General features: G+C 36.5%; 1 protein-coding gene across 5 annotated transcripts in view; it reads right to left on the bottom strand.

Annotated features, from left to right (window-relative positions):
• GLRA2 (glycine receptor alpha 2) overlaps nucleotides 1–10263 on the bottom strand; it is a 177241-nt gene extending 166978 nt beyond the window's left edge. For 2 of the 5 annotated variants that reach the window (XM_039339851.1, XM_039339850.1), the window contains exons 1-3: nucleotides 10021–10262; nucleotides 9601–9680; nucleotides 8101–8234 (exon numbers count right to left, since the gene is read on the bottom strand). In XM_039339851.1, the coding sequence (XP_039195785.1) occupies nucleotides 8101–8234; nucleotides 9601–9668 (202 nt within the window). In that variant the 5' untranslated portion in view covers nucleotides 9669–9680; nucleotides 10021–10262. Of the gene's footprint in view, nucleotides 1–8100; nucleotides 8235–9600; nucleotides 9681–10020 lie in introns of those variants that run through there. The other 3 variants (XM_039339852.1, XM_039339854.1, XM_039339853.1) reach the window with 3 other exon arrangements.
• Between the last annotated feature and the right edge of the window lie 7339 nt (nucleotides 10264–17602).

Genomic DNA, 17602 nt, shown 5'->3' with positions numbered 1-17602 from the left:
TAGGCTATTATGATAGCTAGGAAAAGATGGAGAATGGGTAATAAAGCATGTGTAATTATTAAATGTAGCTTCTGAATGTCAAGCAAGAAAGGACAAGAAAAAACAAGAAATAAAAAATGAGAGAGGATTTTAGAAAAAAAAACTAGCTAAAAAATATTGTAAGCCATCCAGAGTCACTGTATTAGTGAGATGGGCAGCATAAAAATTTAATAAATAAAATAAGTTGGAGACTACTTGAGTAATCATGGAAGAAGACTAATAGCGGCAAATGAGATTACAAGAGAATGGAAAGATTACAATGAAATTATTTACAAATTGAATTATACCAAAACATGAATAAAAGAGAAATCTAATTGGGAGCAGACTTCACCAGAAAGTTAGGTATGAGAGGTGATAAATCAGAATAAATAAAAGACTACCAGGTGCATATGAAATACCTATAGAACTTCCTGTCTGGCTGCTCTCAGAGGGTTAGATTAGGCAACTATGTCTCTTCAGCCCTTAATACTCGCTGCCCACAGGGCTTTGTGTTGAGTTCCTTACTTTATGCCTCTACACTTATGACTGCCCCCCCCCCGCTCATCCCAGCCATATTATTATTAAATTTGCAGATGATACAACAATGGTGGGGCTTATCTCCAAAGGGGATGAGTCTGCCTACCTGGATGAGGTGGAGCAGTTGCTCTTGTGGTGCAGAGACAATAATTTGGTTCTCAACACCACTAAGACCAAGGAGCTTATAGTAGACCATAGGAGGAATAGATCAGACATTCTGCCCCTGATCATCAGCGCAGATCATGTGGAGTGGGTGGCCAGCTTTAGGTTTCTGGGTGTTACCATAAAGGAGACCTGGACTTGGAGTGCTCATATTGTAGCATTGGTTAAAAAGGCCCAGCAAGATTATGTTTCTTGAGACTTCTCAGGAAACAACAACTGAATGAAAAACTGCTGGTGGTCTTCTACCATTGCTTCATAGAGAGCATTCTAACCTATTGCATTTGTGTGTGGTTTGCTAACTGCATGTTAGCAGATAGGAAAGCGCTCCAGAGGGTCATTACCATCACCCACAGGATTATTGGCTGCCCTATCCTCCTCCCCTTGGACAAACTCTACAGTTCCCCGTCTTAGGAAAGCTCAAAACATTCTCAAAGATTCATCTCATCCCAGACATTTTTTTTTGAACTATTACCATCTGGCAGATGGTACAGGGTAATAAAAACAAAGACAAATAGGCTGAAAAATAGTTTTTATCCCAGAGCTGTAACCATATTAAATACCACTGTATAGTGCAACATTGAAGTGCAATGAAGGGGCAGCGCAATGGTGAATAGAATGTGAAGGATGTATGTATATAATGTATGTATCAGGTCCCCAAAAACATACCTGCTTTTGTAACCATTATTTGGGAGTGGGGATGTCTTGGGGATGATTTGCACTGTCTTGCCAATGTGCCCTTCCCCCGGGAGAAAGAATGCATCTCCCTTATCTAGGAGACAGTTAGCCAGAAGGAAACGAAAGTGAGAGAGACCTTGAAGATCATGCCAAAGGAACCAGTTACCAAAACACTATGCCATCTGTGGATTGGCTGGAATTCAAATGGACCCTGGGGGGAGGAGTAATAATGTTGCTTTTATTATACTGCTTGCACGGGTTTTTCTCCACATCTCGCCTTGTTTTCCCTGCTATCACTAGCTCCTAATAAAAGTTCCTTTTGAGACAATTCCTGTTTCAAGAGTTCTGCTTTCTTGAGTATGTTTTTACTTGTGGTTTTTACTTGTGTGTAGTGTGCACTGTGGACAGCACTTAATTTTGTTGTGAGATACACAGTGACAATAAAGATATTCTATTCTATTCTAGAACTGTCTAAAGATGCTTTGTGCAAATTGTTGTGAACAAATATGGAAAAATGTACAAAACTGGACACGGTTTGCTTATATACTTATATTGATCAAAGAATATGTTAGAACATTTCCATATTAGTGAATTATTGCACTATATATACAGTACATGCAAAATGTTTTGCTTATATATTACCAAGAGGAATAGAGCCATACACAGAAAGAGAAACAGCGAAGTTTTCAGAAAAGGCAACAGGAGAAGAAGTCAGATAGAAACAGACAAATAAGGGGAAAAGGAAGAGAATTTAATAAAGAACTTTACCTTTGTTTTATGAAGTATAACAATGACTTCAATTTTGTAGATTACACTAGAATGTGGAGTTTAATGATGGAGGATATCTGAACTACTGATTATTATTTTGAGGAAATACAATGAGCAAGCAATTTCTGTAAGAACTGCAGTTGAAGAAATAGTGATACAAGCAAGGAGTGAGATATAGATGCACAATATCTGTATCTATATATAAAACAATTCTAATATTAAAGTGGCAGCTGGAATCTGCAGCAGCTGTGGACTGATGGACTGACAATTTGAAATATATAAATGACATTGTTTTGTTAACTGGAAGTAAAGAAGATATAAAAGAGAACTTTAGGAAAATAAAAATGAAATCTGAAAATCTGATTAAAGTTACATACTAAAAGAAAGATGCAGTCAGTCAGCATGCTTAATGAATTCACTCTCAATACAGTAGAAAATATGATAAATACTCCCTTTCTTCCTTTGATCCCAGGAATAGAACATGACAGTCTGAGTATTTGAGGAATAAAAAGTATATTAAAATTCAGGCAATGACAAACTTAAACAAGTTCATAAACATTTCAGGTTATTTCCAGCAAAGATCAAAATACTAAAACCAATGGGTTTACCAGTGGCAATATATTGTCTGTGAAAGTGAGAAACTGAGAAAGAAGAAGATGATAGCAGAGGTGCCTATAGCAGTGGCCCCAGCCTTTGGGGCACCAGGGACCAGTTCCATGGAGAGAGGTTTTTCCATGGACCGGAGGGGGCATGGTTCCATGTGCTGCTGCATCCTGTGGATGCACCTTTGCTTCTCTGTGTAGCCCAGTTTCTGGCATGCCATGGACCAGTGCTGGTCCATAGACCAGGGGTTGGGGACCCCTGGCTTACAGGATCTGATGATTTTTGTCAAAATGATGATACAAGTGACACACTGTTGTAATGAAAGCCTTGTCTCTATTGTGCATGGCGGAAGCATTATGATGCAAATATGTAAGGGGCAAAGCTTGCATTGCAATAGCACATTTGCTTCATTATTTTCCCCTCTCTCCCTTGAAGTAGGTTCTGGAAGATACTGTAGATTGCTTTAAGTTATGAATATGGAGATGATACTTTAAGATTATCATGATTTGCAAGAACTAATCAATTGATCCTCAGTGTAATAAAAGCTCTTTCCCTGAAACAATAATTGACAAACACAAATTTACATATTTTGGCCATCTGTTGTAAATGGTTTTAAGTCTAGAAAAAGCAACTATGCTTGGCAAGACAAAGAGACATTGAAGGGCTGGCACTGATAGATAATATCAGCTTTATCACTGAAATATTTTTTGTAGATTTGTGGATTGTTGCCTGGGTCTGGTCATAATGGAGGGTGTTTGGGTTTGCAGTTAAAAAGAGTCAATCTGATTCAACAGTACCTATTTAGCTTGTTGGTCTTTTTAAATAATTAGTGATAGGAAAGAGACACTAGTATATTGATATTAAGAAAAAGAGTTTTTTGTTCTTAAGTATTATTTGCCTAAAAATAAAAGCTAATTATACATGATTAATTTTAGTCCCTTTGCTTTAAAGCTACTGTTCTTGTTTAAAATGTTCAGGGTTTTATAAATTCAAATAAGCAGTTTATTGTGAAATGTGAACAACTAAGTAAGCATTATCACTCCTAAAGTACCCTTGTATATATTCTATTGAAATATCTTTGCATATGGCAGTTTGAAAATCTACATGAGTTCAACAAATGAGATATATTTGAATCACAGCTATAGTCCCACAATCCCAAAATTAGATTTTTTTTTTACAATTACTTGCTTTCCAGCTGTTATGTTAGGCAGTTTTTGAAAGCTTCAAGAAAGAAAGCTTTTTTTTTTCCTATGTCAATTTGAGTAATGTGGGATGATGCTTTGGAGTTTAAAAGGGAACTTTTAAACTTCATAGAATAAAGAGTTGTGTGCAAATTCTGTTCAACAGTTTGAACAGTCTTGTCTAAAGAATTCAATATAATTAAAATATAGTATGAAATTTAGTCATATGCTTCCATCAATAAAAATAGTATGGGAGGGGGTGATCTCCCTCCTAAAGCAATCTTCATATCCGTAAACTTTTCCTCATTTTTCCAAAGCAGATTTTGAAGGTGTATAGGTAGTTCTAGGGAAGAGGAAAAATCCCCATTAGGAGAGCTGAACTGCACTAGCCAAGAGTTTGATAAATGACTCCATTTTTCAGAATACTTAATAGGCCTCATAAAAAATAATAAAGGATTTAAATTAGAAAGTCAAGTAACTTACATTGAGTGTTCATATTATTGTGTTCCACACATCACATTAAATCATGATTGGCTTAGTTCACATAAATCATAAGCTATAAAATACAAAGTACAATACCTGAGTTCACATAGCAAGTAAGCAATAAAGAAGAAGACCAACTCTTGGCTTACTGTGATATATAATCCAGACTATGTGATGGAATTCTCTGACTTGGAAATTAAAGTGGGTATTGTGAAAACATTGCAGATTAAAAATAAATGGAATATTTAAAATATCAAATAAATATTTGGTATCCTACCTATTAAACCAAAACTCAGTTGGAAAGATCAAATGCACCAAGAAGGCCCATGTTATATACTCACTGATAATTGAAGGTATACATATTTTGTTTCCAATCTTCTGTAAACAATCCCTACTGATTATTGTAATGAATATGTCTATACTGAATTTGTGAGAATCTTGCTTTACAGGTTGTAAACTGCTCTAAGAGATTTGGCACAATTACTAGAGGTGTTTCTTAGAAGAGGCATTCTAGTTTCTTGCCTTTCTTATAACTCTTGAGTGGTTTCTATATACCAGTAGTAAGTAACCTGCTTTTACTACTTTTATTAGAAGTTTGCGAAGAGGGTGACACATGTTTTTTCTAGAAGACCATATGTGAGAGGTATGGGATTATGATTGAAGTAGCTTGTTCAGAGCAACAATTTAACATTTGCTATCAAGGGGGACAGTACAGTGTACCTGAAATGTTACTAGCCATTTTAACCATAGAAACAATTTGATTGCAGAGTATTCAATATAATCAATTATATTTCTTTCCATATTTTGAAACATTTACTTTATTCTCTGGGGAGATTATTATAATGAATTACTGTTGAACAAATGGAAGACAGACCAATTTTCAAAAGTATAACATTTTCAGTGTACAGCTCCTGATTTATAAAATATCAGTTTAATATATATGGGATTTTTTTACAAGGTTGATAATGAAAATATCACCTCTTGTCTATTACATTATATAATTTATGCTCTGCAGCTGCAGATGTAAGTATAAAAATACAAAGAACAAGAATCACAAGAATTAGGCAAGATTCAGAAATTAAAGGATTGAAAATAAAAGGTGAAACCTAAAATTGCAAGCATTTGCAGATGATTTGGTATTTATTCTAGAGCAGACATGTCAAACACAAGGCCCGGGGGCTGGATGCAGCCCATGAAGTGGTTTCATGTGGCCCGCAAAGCCATCCTGGAAACAGTGAGGGAACGGCCCCCACTGCCTTGGCCCTGGCCCAGGCCGGCCAGGAGGGAGCCAATGTACAATTTTGTGGTGGCCATCTATGCTGAAACGCATTCAGTCTTAGCTTTACAAGGCCGTCTGGAAACAGCAAGGAACCAGCTCCTGCTGTGTCAGCCCCGTCACCTGGCTGCATGCTGGGGAGGTGTCACCCTTTGTGAGGAATGAAGAAATGCATCATCACCTGGAAGTGGTCCTGGTCCCATCCCCTTCTGCCAGAGACCCTCAGATCTGTCCCACTCCTGTCCAGGCCCCCACAGGCAGCATTGACACGAACACTGTAGAGCTGGCCATGCCCATCCAGCAGGCGACATTCATTCCATCCACACCCACTCAGTAGGCCGCAACTACCCTGGCCACACCCACCTGAGGGCAGCCGCAATGCTGATGTGGCCCTCAATGAAATTGAGTTTGACACCCCTGTTCTAGAGGAACCTTTAGAGACGATTCCTAAACTGTTGGAAAAGATAGAACAATTTGGAGAGATAGCAGGACTAAAGATAAATAGAGGAAAAACCAAAGTGATAGTTAAATAGTTTACAGATAAACAAAAAAAGCAACTATCAGAAAAAATAGAATTGCTAATAGTCAAGAAGATCAAACACTTGGGAATGTATCTGACAGCAAGATGTTCAACAATAAAAGAAGATAACTATATTAAATTGTTAAATCAAATAAAGCTTGATTTGGAAAAATGAAAAAATCTGCAACTGTCAATATTAGGAAGAATTGCTACGGTGAAAATAAATATATTATCAAAAATAAAATTTTTGTTCCAAACGATACCTATAAAACTGGAGAAAAAAATTCTTTGAAGATTTAAATTCAAAAATTTATCTGGCAAGAAAAGAAAGCTAGAATTAAATTGAAAATGTTATAAGAAGCTAAGGGAAATGGAGGCTTTGGCTTGCCAGAATGGTTTTATATTATCAAGCATCAGTGCTAACATGGATAAAAGAATGGATAACTCTTAGAAATAAAAGATTGTTGTACTTGGAGGGACATGACCTACAACTTGGTTGGCATGCTTGGTATGGAAAAAATAAAATACATAAATACTTCCAAAACCACTATATTAGAAATGCACTATTATTAACATGGGAAAAAATAAAATGTAAGATCTATTTGAAAACTCCAGGATGGCTCTCAAAATGGAAGCATTGGTACATCCAAATCTAGTCAGTCTCAATAAAATATGGATATATAAAGATATTCTAAATTCTGAAGGGAACTTAAAATCTAGACAAGAAATGGAAAACCAATAATGATATCGTAAATATAGAGTAAATCAACATTATAAATATACAAGCAAATAACTGTATTTTAAATTGAGAGGTTCCATCTTCCAAATCTTCTTCCTTTCCATTAGAACTGAATATCCTACACATTTAATCACCATTTACCTACTTTGGAATACATTAAAAAAACTAAAATCTACAGCATAACCTATAATAAGTACCTAGAATATGTATTTTAAATATTGTGTTATGATTAACAAAAGGAATCCAAATATATTTGTATCTACTTCCATTTCAAAATTAATTGCTTCTGATAATAAGCAAACCTAATTTAATTTTACAAAGTCTCCATTAGTATTAATATATATTCAACTTAAATACATTCTAAGTACTAATCCTGTACCATATTGTCATGATTAGTGGGAGATGCTTAGCTATGCAATTTTAGATTTGTGCTATGATCCACCTGTTCACACCAGCAAAACTCTGTGACGCTAAACTCAAAAGTAGTCAGTTCTGATGTCATGCTTATTGTTTGAATACTGAACTTTTTAGAGCTGATTCGTAGATGGATTATCATTGGAGAACTAAAATATCATGTAATGAATCACAGAAATATCTTCATAAGAGCATTTTTACACCCAAATTTATATATTCATGATCAAATGTATAGAATAAACTTTACAGAACTAAATGGTTCAGATACCAAATTTCTCTCTGCCTCAGGTGTTTGAAGATATAAAACTGTATATATCAACTATTTTTTAAAATTTAACATTTGAAGAGATACAAAATTACATAATCTCTATGCTATTTTAGTTCTGGTGTTTCTACTTGTATGAAATATAGACTTCTAATTATTGTGAAAGCAATACTCCTGCATATCTTATCCTACATAAGATTTCCCCATCTGAATCTCTCCATATATTTTAAATACAGTTCCCATCAGAAGCAAATTAAATTGCTTTAGACTACAAATCCCTTCAGCTCCAGCTTTTATGACTAACAGTCAGTACTGACGGAGCTCCCAGAAAATCCAAACTAACTGAAGGGCTCCAGATAGGTGACAACTGTTCTAGAATAATGTACCTGAAAATCTTCATATTCATTTATCACAACGTGTGCTTTACAAACAATTTTGTATGTACTAAAAAGGATTTACCTTTAAAATTTGGCCTTATTCGTGCGTCATAACCTGATGTCCGCCCCATTAATTTATCCAAGAAATCTGAAGGAGACAGTGTCTGTGAAGGGGATTTTGCAGATCTGGAATCATGTTCTTTACAGAAAGTTGTCCTAGATAAAATATTAGTTATCATGAGTAATATTGTAGTTACATCACTTTCACTGGAAAAGTGTAATGTTAATATAACTTTACAGAACAATGAAGAACATCAAACTTTTTGGAATCAAATTCAAAAAAAGATCACACTAATATATTTAATTCATAAAATTTTCATTTAATTATTTTCAAAGAATGTTTATATTTGCAGAGCAGAGTCATATATTTCCTTTTTGATTATGGATCTACATTATCTCTGAAAGTCTGGCCAAACATATCACACACTCAGCAAACACTTTTACAATGTTAGTGTTCAAACCATATAAAAATAACAAACAATCAAACAATAGGCACTAATTAAATGAGTTGGTTGTTCATTTCTTCTGAGAAAAAGAAAAACCTTTTTCTTTCCTAAGCAAAGATTTTTTTCCTTTTTGTTTATTTAGTCAGCTCTATAAATGGATATACAATAATGTATAATAATACATTCTGTATATGACAATCATATGGAGTAATATTCAAAACTCACTGTTTTAAATTGGCATACTGTATTGATATATTAATATTCATACTTTTAAATTCTAATGTTCTTTATATACATATTTATCAATTCACCTATCCCCCAGAATTATTCATTTAATAAAACAGAATAAATAAGGCCAAACACTGATTTTCCCATTTAAACATTCACTCCTTCTTTCTATAGTATATAGAATCAGATATGCATGCTGAACTGATAAAAAAAATGCTTCTTGATTAATATCTATTGAGACAGTAGCTTCTTCTTAGATTTTTTTTCATTAGTAAAAATCTGTTTCTCAGCTATCTTATACATGAAGTTATATTAACAAATTATTTTAGTTAATCCAGCAAAGTTTCAGTTCTCCATGATTTTATTAACATAGACTAGAACTGCTGCAGCAAGGGTAAGTACACATGAGGAGCATGGACACTCTTTTTCTCCCCACCCCAGTTTATCTTTTTGGTTTTAATATAGCAGGACTATTAACATGTATTAAATAACAATTGAGTGCATGTCCACAGCCACAAATTAATTTCATTTCACTCACCAGAATAAATTATTCTGTTTGATAGCTATAAATTATTACATAAATGAAATTTCATTGACCTGAGGAAATATTTTAGCTACCCATAAACATTGTACCCTAAAGGGAAGAGTACCTCAGTAACTTCTCCATAGACTAAAGTTGTGTGGAATTTTAAAGTGTGTTACCAAGCAACAGCTATTTCCAATGACAAAATTATATCTAGCCTAAATACTCAGAGTACGGATTCAGCAAAAAGAATAGTGAGCCTGAAGCAGCTCTAAATCCTTGCATCTTTCATAGAAGCTTACAAACAAGGAAAGATTTTACCTACCTGAAATGATACGTTTCTAGGAAAACTGCAAACAAGGCTGTCAAAATGCTCACTAGCTGTCGGTTCATTCCTCCTGTTCTCTGTATTGAATGTGGAAAAAAAAATATATTTCAGAAATTATTCCAGCATCAGTAAAAAGAGGTTGTCAGAAAGTACTTGTCTTCATTAAATTTCCAAATCCAGTAATAATTTAATTTTTTTTATAATCAGAAAGAAAAAAAATCTGTGTTTGCATACATTGGAGATAAAAAAACATCCAAAGTATCAGTCCTTAAAATCATGGTTAGGTTAAACCAAAGAGCATTCCCAAGCCAACACAAAAGGTACAATCATCTGGAACTGCTAGTTCTCCAAAAAGCTTCTTTTGGAAATGCTGAATGTCTTCTCACCCTCCCAAAGGAAAACCAAATCTTTCTCTACCTTAACATTATGGAGATGAGAATAATGCTGCCACGTTGGTCTGTCTTCCGGAGCTGTCTACAGTTCCCTTGGGCTTACAAATCAGTATTTGTCTTAAGCGTTTTCAAAATGGGAGAGAGGCTATTTGCTTTTCACCCATTTCTTTATCAGCAAGTTGTAAATATCAAAGGTGCATGGTTAATGTTGTGCTCAAAAAAGAAAGAAAAGGAAAAATGCTACACTCCCTGTGCCGGAATGGAGGGCTGTGATCTTACACATTAACTATAAATTTCAGCACTTGGATAGCTCCAGGCTCAGCTTGTGCGCATGCTTCTGGTTCATCAGAACGTGACTGGAGTTCAGAGACATTCTCTCTTTGAGAAATAGGGTCGTAGTCCTGCTGTTCCATCCCTTGTTTTAGAAATCCTCTATTCTTGTCATAGAATAGCAAGTACATGTGCACGATAGGATGCATTGATGCTGAGATAATACATTGGTGGATAAGGATTAATAATAGAAATTGCACAGGGAATAATATCACAGTGATAGAGATTTAACTTGGGGTCTTTGTGTGTGTGAGAGAGAGAGGGAGGGAGGGAGGGAGGGAGGGAGGGAGGGAGGGAGCGTATTCCAAGTAGGCTTCTAAAACAGCATGTCTCTGTTGAAAAACATAAGTTAAGAATAGCACCTACAGGTAGTTGTCAATTTATGATCAGAATTGAGACCAGAATTTTTGTTGTTAAGCAAGGTGGTTGTAAGGAAGTGAGTCACATCCAATTTTATGACCTTTTTTGCCATGGTTGTTAAGCAAATCATTGCAATTCTTAAATGAATAATGTCATTAACAGAATTTAGCTTCCCCCACTGACTTTACTTGGAAAGTTGCAAATGATTATTGCATGACCCCCGGACACTGCAACTGTTATAAATGCATGTAGGTTGCCAAGCATCCAAATGCTGATCACGTGATTGTGGAGATGCTGCATTGGTTATAAGTGCAAGGACCAGTTGTAAGTCACACAGTCAATTTACTGACTTTGAACAGTCAGTAAAAGAATGGTTGTAAGTTGAGGAGTACCTATATTCTACCATCATCTTCTATATCTATGGGAAGTCTTATACCAGTGATGGCGAACCTTTTAGAGACTAAGTGCCCAAACTGCAACCCAAACTCCACTTATGCATCGTCAAGTGCCGGGTGGGTGTGGCCCATTGTCTGGGTGTGGCCAATTGGGTGGGCATGGCCAATTGGGTGGGCGTGGCTGCAGTGGTAACAACAGACTGGATGGGACTAAAAAGTTCAATCAATCAATTCCAACTTTGCAAGATCTTCTTTTTTCCCGCGAGAAGTTGAAATTGACTGATTGAACCTTTTTTTTTTTTGCCCATGGCAGCGGAGGCCTAAAGTGAAAAAGTTTTATAAAACCCAGCTGAAGGCCTAGGACTGGGATGATGGTGCACGTGCCCACAGAGAGGGCTCTGAGTGCCACCTCTGGCACCCATGCCATAGGTTCGCCACCACTGTCTTATACTATGTTTATCTTAGAAAACAGGAGTAATGTAAGAGAAAGGCAGAGAGTGTGTGCTTTCAGGATTAATGGAAAGAAATTAGATATTTCTATCTCTTTAATAGAATAGAATAGAATAGAGCTGGAAGGGACCTTGGAGGTCTTCTAGTCCAGCCCCCTGCTCAAGCAGGTGAACCTATACCATCTCAGAGAAGTGACTGTCTAGCCTCTTCTTAAAAATCTCCAGTAATGGATCACCCATGATTTCTAAAGGCAAGCTGTTCCACTAGTTAATTGTCCTCACTGTTAGGAAGTTTATTCTTAATTCCAGGTTGCTTCTCTCTTTGATCAATTCCCAACCATTGTTTCTTGTCCTTCCCTCTGGTGCTTTGGAGAATAATTTGACCCCCCTCTTCTTTGTGGCAGGCCCTCAGATACTGGAATACTACTATCATGTCTCCCCTATTGCTTCTTTTCTTTAGACTAGCCAAACCCAAGTCCTGCAGCCATTCTTCATATGTTTTAGTCTCCAGGCCTTTGATAATAGATAATATACTGTAAGAACAAAAATAAGAATAAACTTCAAGGCTGGAAATATCAGGAAGGAATGTGCACTTAAATAGCAAGAAGCTGTAATTTCCCTTTTTGAAATATTCCTTCTGTACTAAATCATAATTTTCCCAATTAATCTCATTGACCAATAGATAATATGAGCAAAACCAAGCCACAACAGAGATGTAGCCAAATGACATAGTCCAGCCTATCCCAACTAACAAACTCCTTGTTAGAGCTTCACTTTCCAGAATTTGCCATTCAAGATAGCCAAAGAATGCTGAGTCTCAATAATGATAACGTCCCAATGGGATGCTTCTTACTCAAAGTGGCTAGTGGATTAAGAGAAGATTCTACCTCTACCCTGATCTATGTTGCTCCTTCCTCAGCTATCTTTGTAATTTTAAATGTAATATTTATTGTTTTAATGTTTTATATTGTAGTTTTTAGCTTGTTGTAATCTAAAGAGTCACTTCACACTGAGATGGGTAGTGTATAAATTAAAAAAAAAAATAAACACTGCAGAATTTACTGCTGAAATCAGAATCATTAAACTCCAATAAAAATGTTGGCAATACTTAACTGCCTGAGTTCTTCACAAGAGATTCCAAAACTTTAATCTTCTGAATGAATACTACCTTAAAAGTGAACAGTCATTGTTTATGTCACCAGAGAAATTATCTAGAATGTATAAACTCGCTTCAAAATTTAAGTTGAAAGGGTAAACAAGAATGAACATTTTATCATGTAAAAAGTTTGAAAATTCTGGATTTTAATTACATACACTGATTCAGAGGATTTTAAAGATTAAAATACAGTTGAGAGCAGAGATTTGGGACTGATGGACAAACAGTTGAAAAAAAGTCATGGTATTTTGTTTTTGTACATGAGAACTGCAGTAAGATTATTGTATGCTCGAAGATAGAAAGATTCAACACTATCCACAATGGAGGAATGGTTAGTGAAGATGATGGAATTTTCTGAGATGGCTAAATTGACTTATTTGCTCAGAGAAAAGACAAGATCTACATTAATTGCTGACTGAAAAAACCCATGTTTTGCATAAAACAGAAAAAAATGAACTTATGGTTCATGGCTTTTATGATTAGACAGGATATAGAAATAAGAGAGTTGCCTCTTGTAACTGAATAGAGTAAGAGGTAAATATGTACTTATAATTGCTGTGAAGAAGATTGAAAGCTACTGTACTTCTTTGTATTTTTTCTTCACAGTTTTTACTTTTACTTTGTTTTACTTTTCTTGCAGTTTTAGCTTTCTCTTTGATTTTATTTTCTCTTTCTGACTTTATATTAGTTTATATTAGATTTTAATCTTCCTTTTAAAATTTTTTTAATAAAAACTACCTATCTATCACCTATCTCTCTGTCTGTCTGTCTATCTAATCTAGCAGCCATTGCTGCTGAAAGTTTCAACTGGTTTTAAAGAATTTTTGTTTAAATATAATTTTTGTAAATATGATGCTTTTTAAAGTTTTTTTTTTTTTAAAAAAGTAATCCTACTTTACTGTCATTTTCATGTATGAGGGTTCATAGGCTGAGTATCTGAAACCACAAATTTTCTAAGCATATCTCTCCTTGGTGGAATTAATCAGTTTGGGATATTTGGGATTTCAGGATTATAGACGAGACTGGAACCTTTTTTTAAAAAAAGTGTGGAAAAGGGCATTGGAAATTACTTTCATAACATGCCAAGAAGACTGGACTTTCATGTAAGCTACCAAATACTGAGTTTTGGACTTTTTATTTTATTTATTTATTTATTACTATTTATCAAAACTATTATTATATAAGTTAGAACCCAGAGATAGTGAACAGTCAAAGGAATACAACATTTTATTTATTTACATATATTTATATTTCATGTTTCTAGACTTTCCATCTCTCCAAAGGAGGGACTAAAATCACAAATAACAATAATTTTGCAATATTATATTCCCTTTCCCTTAAGGCAGTGGTTCTCAACCTGTGGGTCGGGACCCCATTTGGGGTCGAACGACCACTTCATGGGGGTCGCCAAACAATGCAGTCTGCCATTTTTTTCCCCTTTTCCTTAGCTGTGCTACTCCCTTTTATTCTATTGGCTTTTGAAAGCCAATAGAATAGAATCTCTTTTTTTTTATTGAAAATTTTTAAATTTTACAAAACAATACGGTTCCCTTCCCCAAACCCCCCAACCCTCCCATGCCCTCCCCCGACCTTCCCAGAGCTGAATACAGGCTTAATTAATATTTTTTCAAAAAGTCTTAAAACAAATATAAACCATAAACACATCTAAATACATTAATTAAAGAAATTGTAAACTAGTTAACAATAATATATGTATAAAAAAACAAAAATACAAGGAAATACAAGAAAAAATAGAATAGAATCTATTGAATAGAGTCTAATTCTATTGGCTTTCAAAAGCCAATAGGAATTGTCCAGGTTGTCTCTTCCCTGCTGAGCCCACCAAAAGTCCTATTCTGCAAACGGTGCTGCAAGTCGTCTGCAGCGAAGGTGAGCTGTCTGGAAGTTTCTACCCCTCCCTGCTGAGCAACTACTAAAAATGTAAGTAAAAGAGGGCCAGGGGTGAGAGGTGGGAGGCCGGCAGGTGCAGGGAGGGTTGCTGGTGTGTGTGGGGCCCGGCGGGTGCCTTACCTCCCTTGAGCTGGGCCAGCTGGTGGCCCAGCCGGTGGTCAGCCTGTGCCATCTCTGCCGCTTGCCAGCTATGCCTCGGCCGGCGCAGGGGGCGGCACCACGCATGTGCAGCACTCCCGGGCAGGGAAAGTCCTCCACTTACGACCAGTTGGGTAGTCCTCAACTTACGATCGGTTGGGGTCGCGGCATTAAAAAGGTTGAGAACCACTGCCTTAAGGGGTACCTGCTGTAGCTTTCTGTAAAATCAGTTGGCTTGTTAAACTAGGAAGTTTTCTCCCCAACAGAACTTTTAAGCAAGCAGTAACACTGATATTTTCAGTTTCATTTTTAAAACAGTTTCAGTGCATTGAGGAGCTAACCTGTTTCCCTAACTACATTTCTTCAAAAAGCTTTATGAAAAAGTGGAGAATAGAATCTCTGTTGAATTTTAAAGAAAGATGCTTGTGGCACTGAATTGCAGACCTTAAAGCTGTGAAATGCTGAATATGCTTATGGATTGGCCTTTCTGTACTATTGAAGAAAACTATCTTCACTTTTTGCCTTTTAGTACTGTCCCCATGGACAGTACTAAAAGGCAAAAAGATATGACACTGGAAGATGAGCCCCTCAGGTCGGAAGGTGTCCAATATGCTACTGGGGAAGAGCAGAAGGCTAGTACTAGTATCGCCAGAAAGAATGAAGCGACTGGGCCAAAGCCGAAAGGACACTCAGCTGTGGATATATCTGGTGGTGAAAGGAAAGTCCGATGCTGTAAAGATTTTTTCTCTATAGGAACCTGGAATGTAAGATCCTTGAATCAAGGCAAGCTAGACGTAGTCAAAAAAGAGATGACAAGACTGAACGTCGACATCTTAGGAATCAGCGAACTAAAATGGACAGGAATGGGTGAATTTAACTCAGATGACCATCAGGTATACTACTGTGGGCAAGAATCCCTCAGAAGAAATGGAGTAGCTTTCATAGTCAATAAAAGAATAGGAAAAGCAATACTGGGATACAATCCCCAAAATGACAGAATGATCTCAATTCGAATCCAAGGCAAACCTTTCAATATCACAATAGTCCAAATCTATGCCCCAACCACTGGTGCTGAAGAGGATGAAATTGACCGGTTCTATGAAGCCCTACAGCACCTTATAGAATTAACACCAAAAAATGATGTCCTTATCATCATGGGGGATTGGAATGCTAAGATAGGAAGCCAAAAGATAACCAGAATAACAGGCAAGTTTGGCCTTGGAGTACAAAATGAAGCAGGGCACAGGCTAATAGAATTTTGTCAAGAGAATACGATGGTCATAACAAACACTCTTTTCCAACAACCCAAGAGACGGCTCTACACATGGACATCACCTGATGGTCAACATAGAAATCAAATTGACTATGTGCTCTGCAGCCAAAGATGGAGAAGCTCTATACAGTCAGTAAAAACAAGACCAGGAACTGACTGTGGCTCAGATCATGAGCTTCTCGTTGCAAAATTTAGGATTAAATTGAAAAAAGTAGGGAAAAGCACTAGGCCACTCAGGTATGAACTAAATCATATTCCTGATGAATATACAGTAGAGGTGACAAATAGATTTAAGGAATTAGATCTGATAGACAGAGTGCCTGAAGAACTATGGATGGAAGTTCGCAACATTGTACAAGAGGTAGCAACTAAAACCATCCCAAAGAAAAAGAAATGCAAGAAAGCAAAATGGCTGTCTGAGGAAGCTTTGCAAATAGCTGAGGAAAGAAGGGAAGCGAAAGGCAAAGGAGAAAGAGAAAGATACACCCAATTGAATGCAGAATTCCAGAGAGTAGCTAGAAGAGATAAGAATGCCTTCTTAAATGAACAGTGCAAAGAAATAGAAGAAAACAACAGAATAGGGAGGACCAGAGATCTCTTCAAGAAAATTGGAGATATGAAGGGAACGTTTCATGCAAAGATGGGCATGATAAAGGACCAAAATGGCAGAGACCTAACAGAGGCAGAAGAGATTAAGAAGAGATGGCAAAACTACACAGAAGAACTATACAAGAATGAGCTTAACATCCCAGATAACCACAATGAGATGGTCACTGACCTCGAACCAGACATCCTAGAATGTGAAGTGAAATGGGCCTTAGAAAATCTGAGCAACAACAAAGCTAGTGGAGGTGACAGTATTCCAGCTGAGCTATTCAAAATCTTAAAAGACGATGCAGTAAAAGTGCTACACTCAATTTGCCAGCAAATTTGGAAAACTCAACAGTGGCCATAGGATTGGAAAAGGTCAGTTTACATTCCAATTCCAAAGAAAGGCAATGCCAAAGAATGTTCAAACTATCGCACCATTGCACTCATTTCACATGCTAGTAAAATTATGCTTAAAATCCTACAAGCTAGACTCCAGCAGTATGTGGATCGAGAACTACCAGAAGTGCAGGCAGGATTTCGAAGAGGCAGAGGAACTAGAGATCAAATTGCCAACATACGCTGGATCATGGAGAAAGCTAGGGAGTTCCAGAAAAACATCTACTTCTGCTTCATTGACTATGCAAAAGCCTTTGATTGTGTGGATCACAACAAATTGTGGCAAGTTCTTAAAGAGATGGGAGTACCAGACCATCTCATTTGTCTCTTGAGAAACCTATATGCAGGTCAAGAAGCAACAGTGAGAACTGGACACGGAACCACTGATTGGTTCAAAATTGGAAAAGGAGTCGGCAAGGCTGTATACTGTCGCCCTGCCTATTTAACTTATATGCAGAGCACATCATGAGAAAGGCAGGGCTAGAGGAATCAAAAGTTGGAATTAAGATTGCCGGGAGAAATATCAACAACCTAAGATATGCAGATGATACCACTCTAATGGCAGAAAGTGAAGAGGAACTAAAGAGCCTCTTGATGCGGGTGAAGAA

This window comes from Crotalus tigris, unplaced genomic scaffold (assembly GCF_016545835.1).
Source record: "Crotalus tigris isolate CLP2741 ecotype Arizona unplaced genomic scaffold, ASM1654583v1 scf7180000017740.2609645, whole genome shotgun sequence".
Classification (NCBI taxonomy): domain Eukaryota; kingdom Metazoa; phylum Chordata; class Lepidosauria; order Squamata; family Viperidae; genus Crotalus; species Crotalus tigris.
The sequence above is the reverse complement of the archived record's forward strand: the minus strand, read 5'-3'. Positions and strand labels throughout refer to the sequence as shown.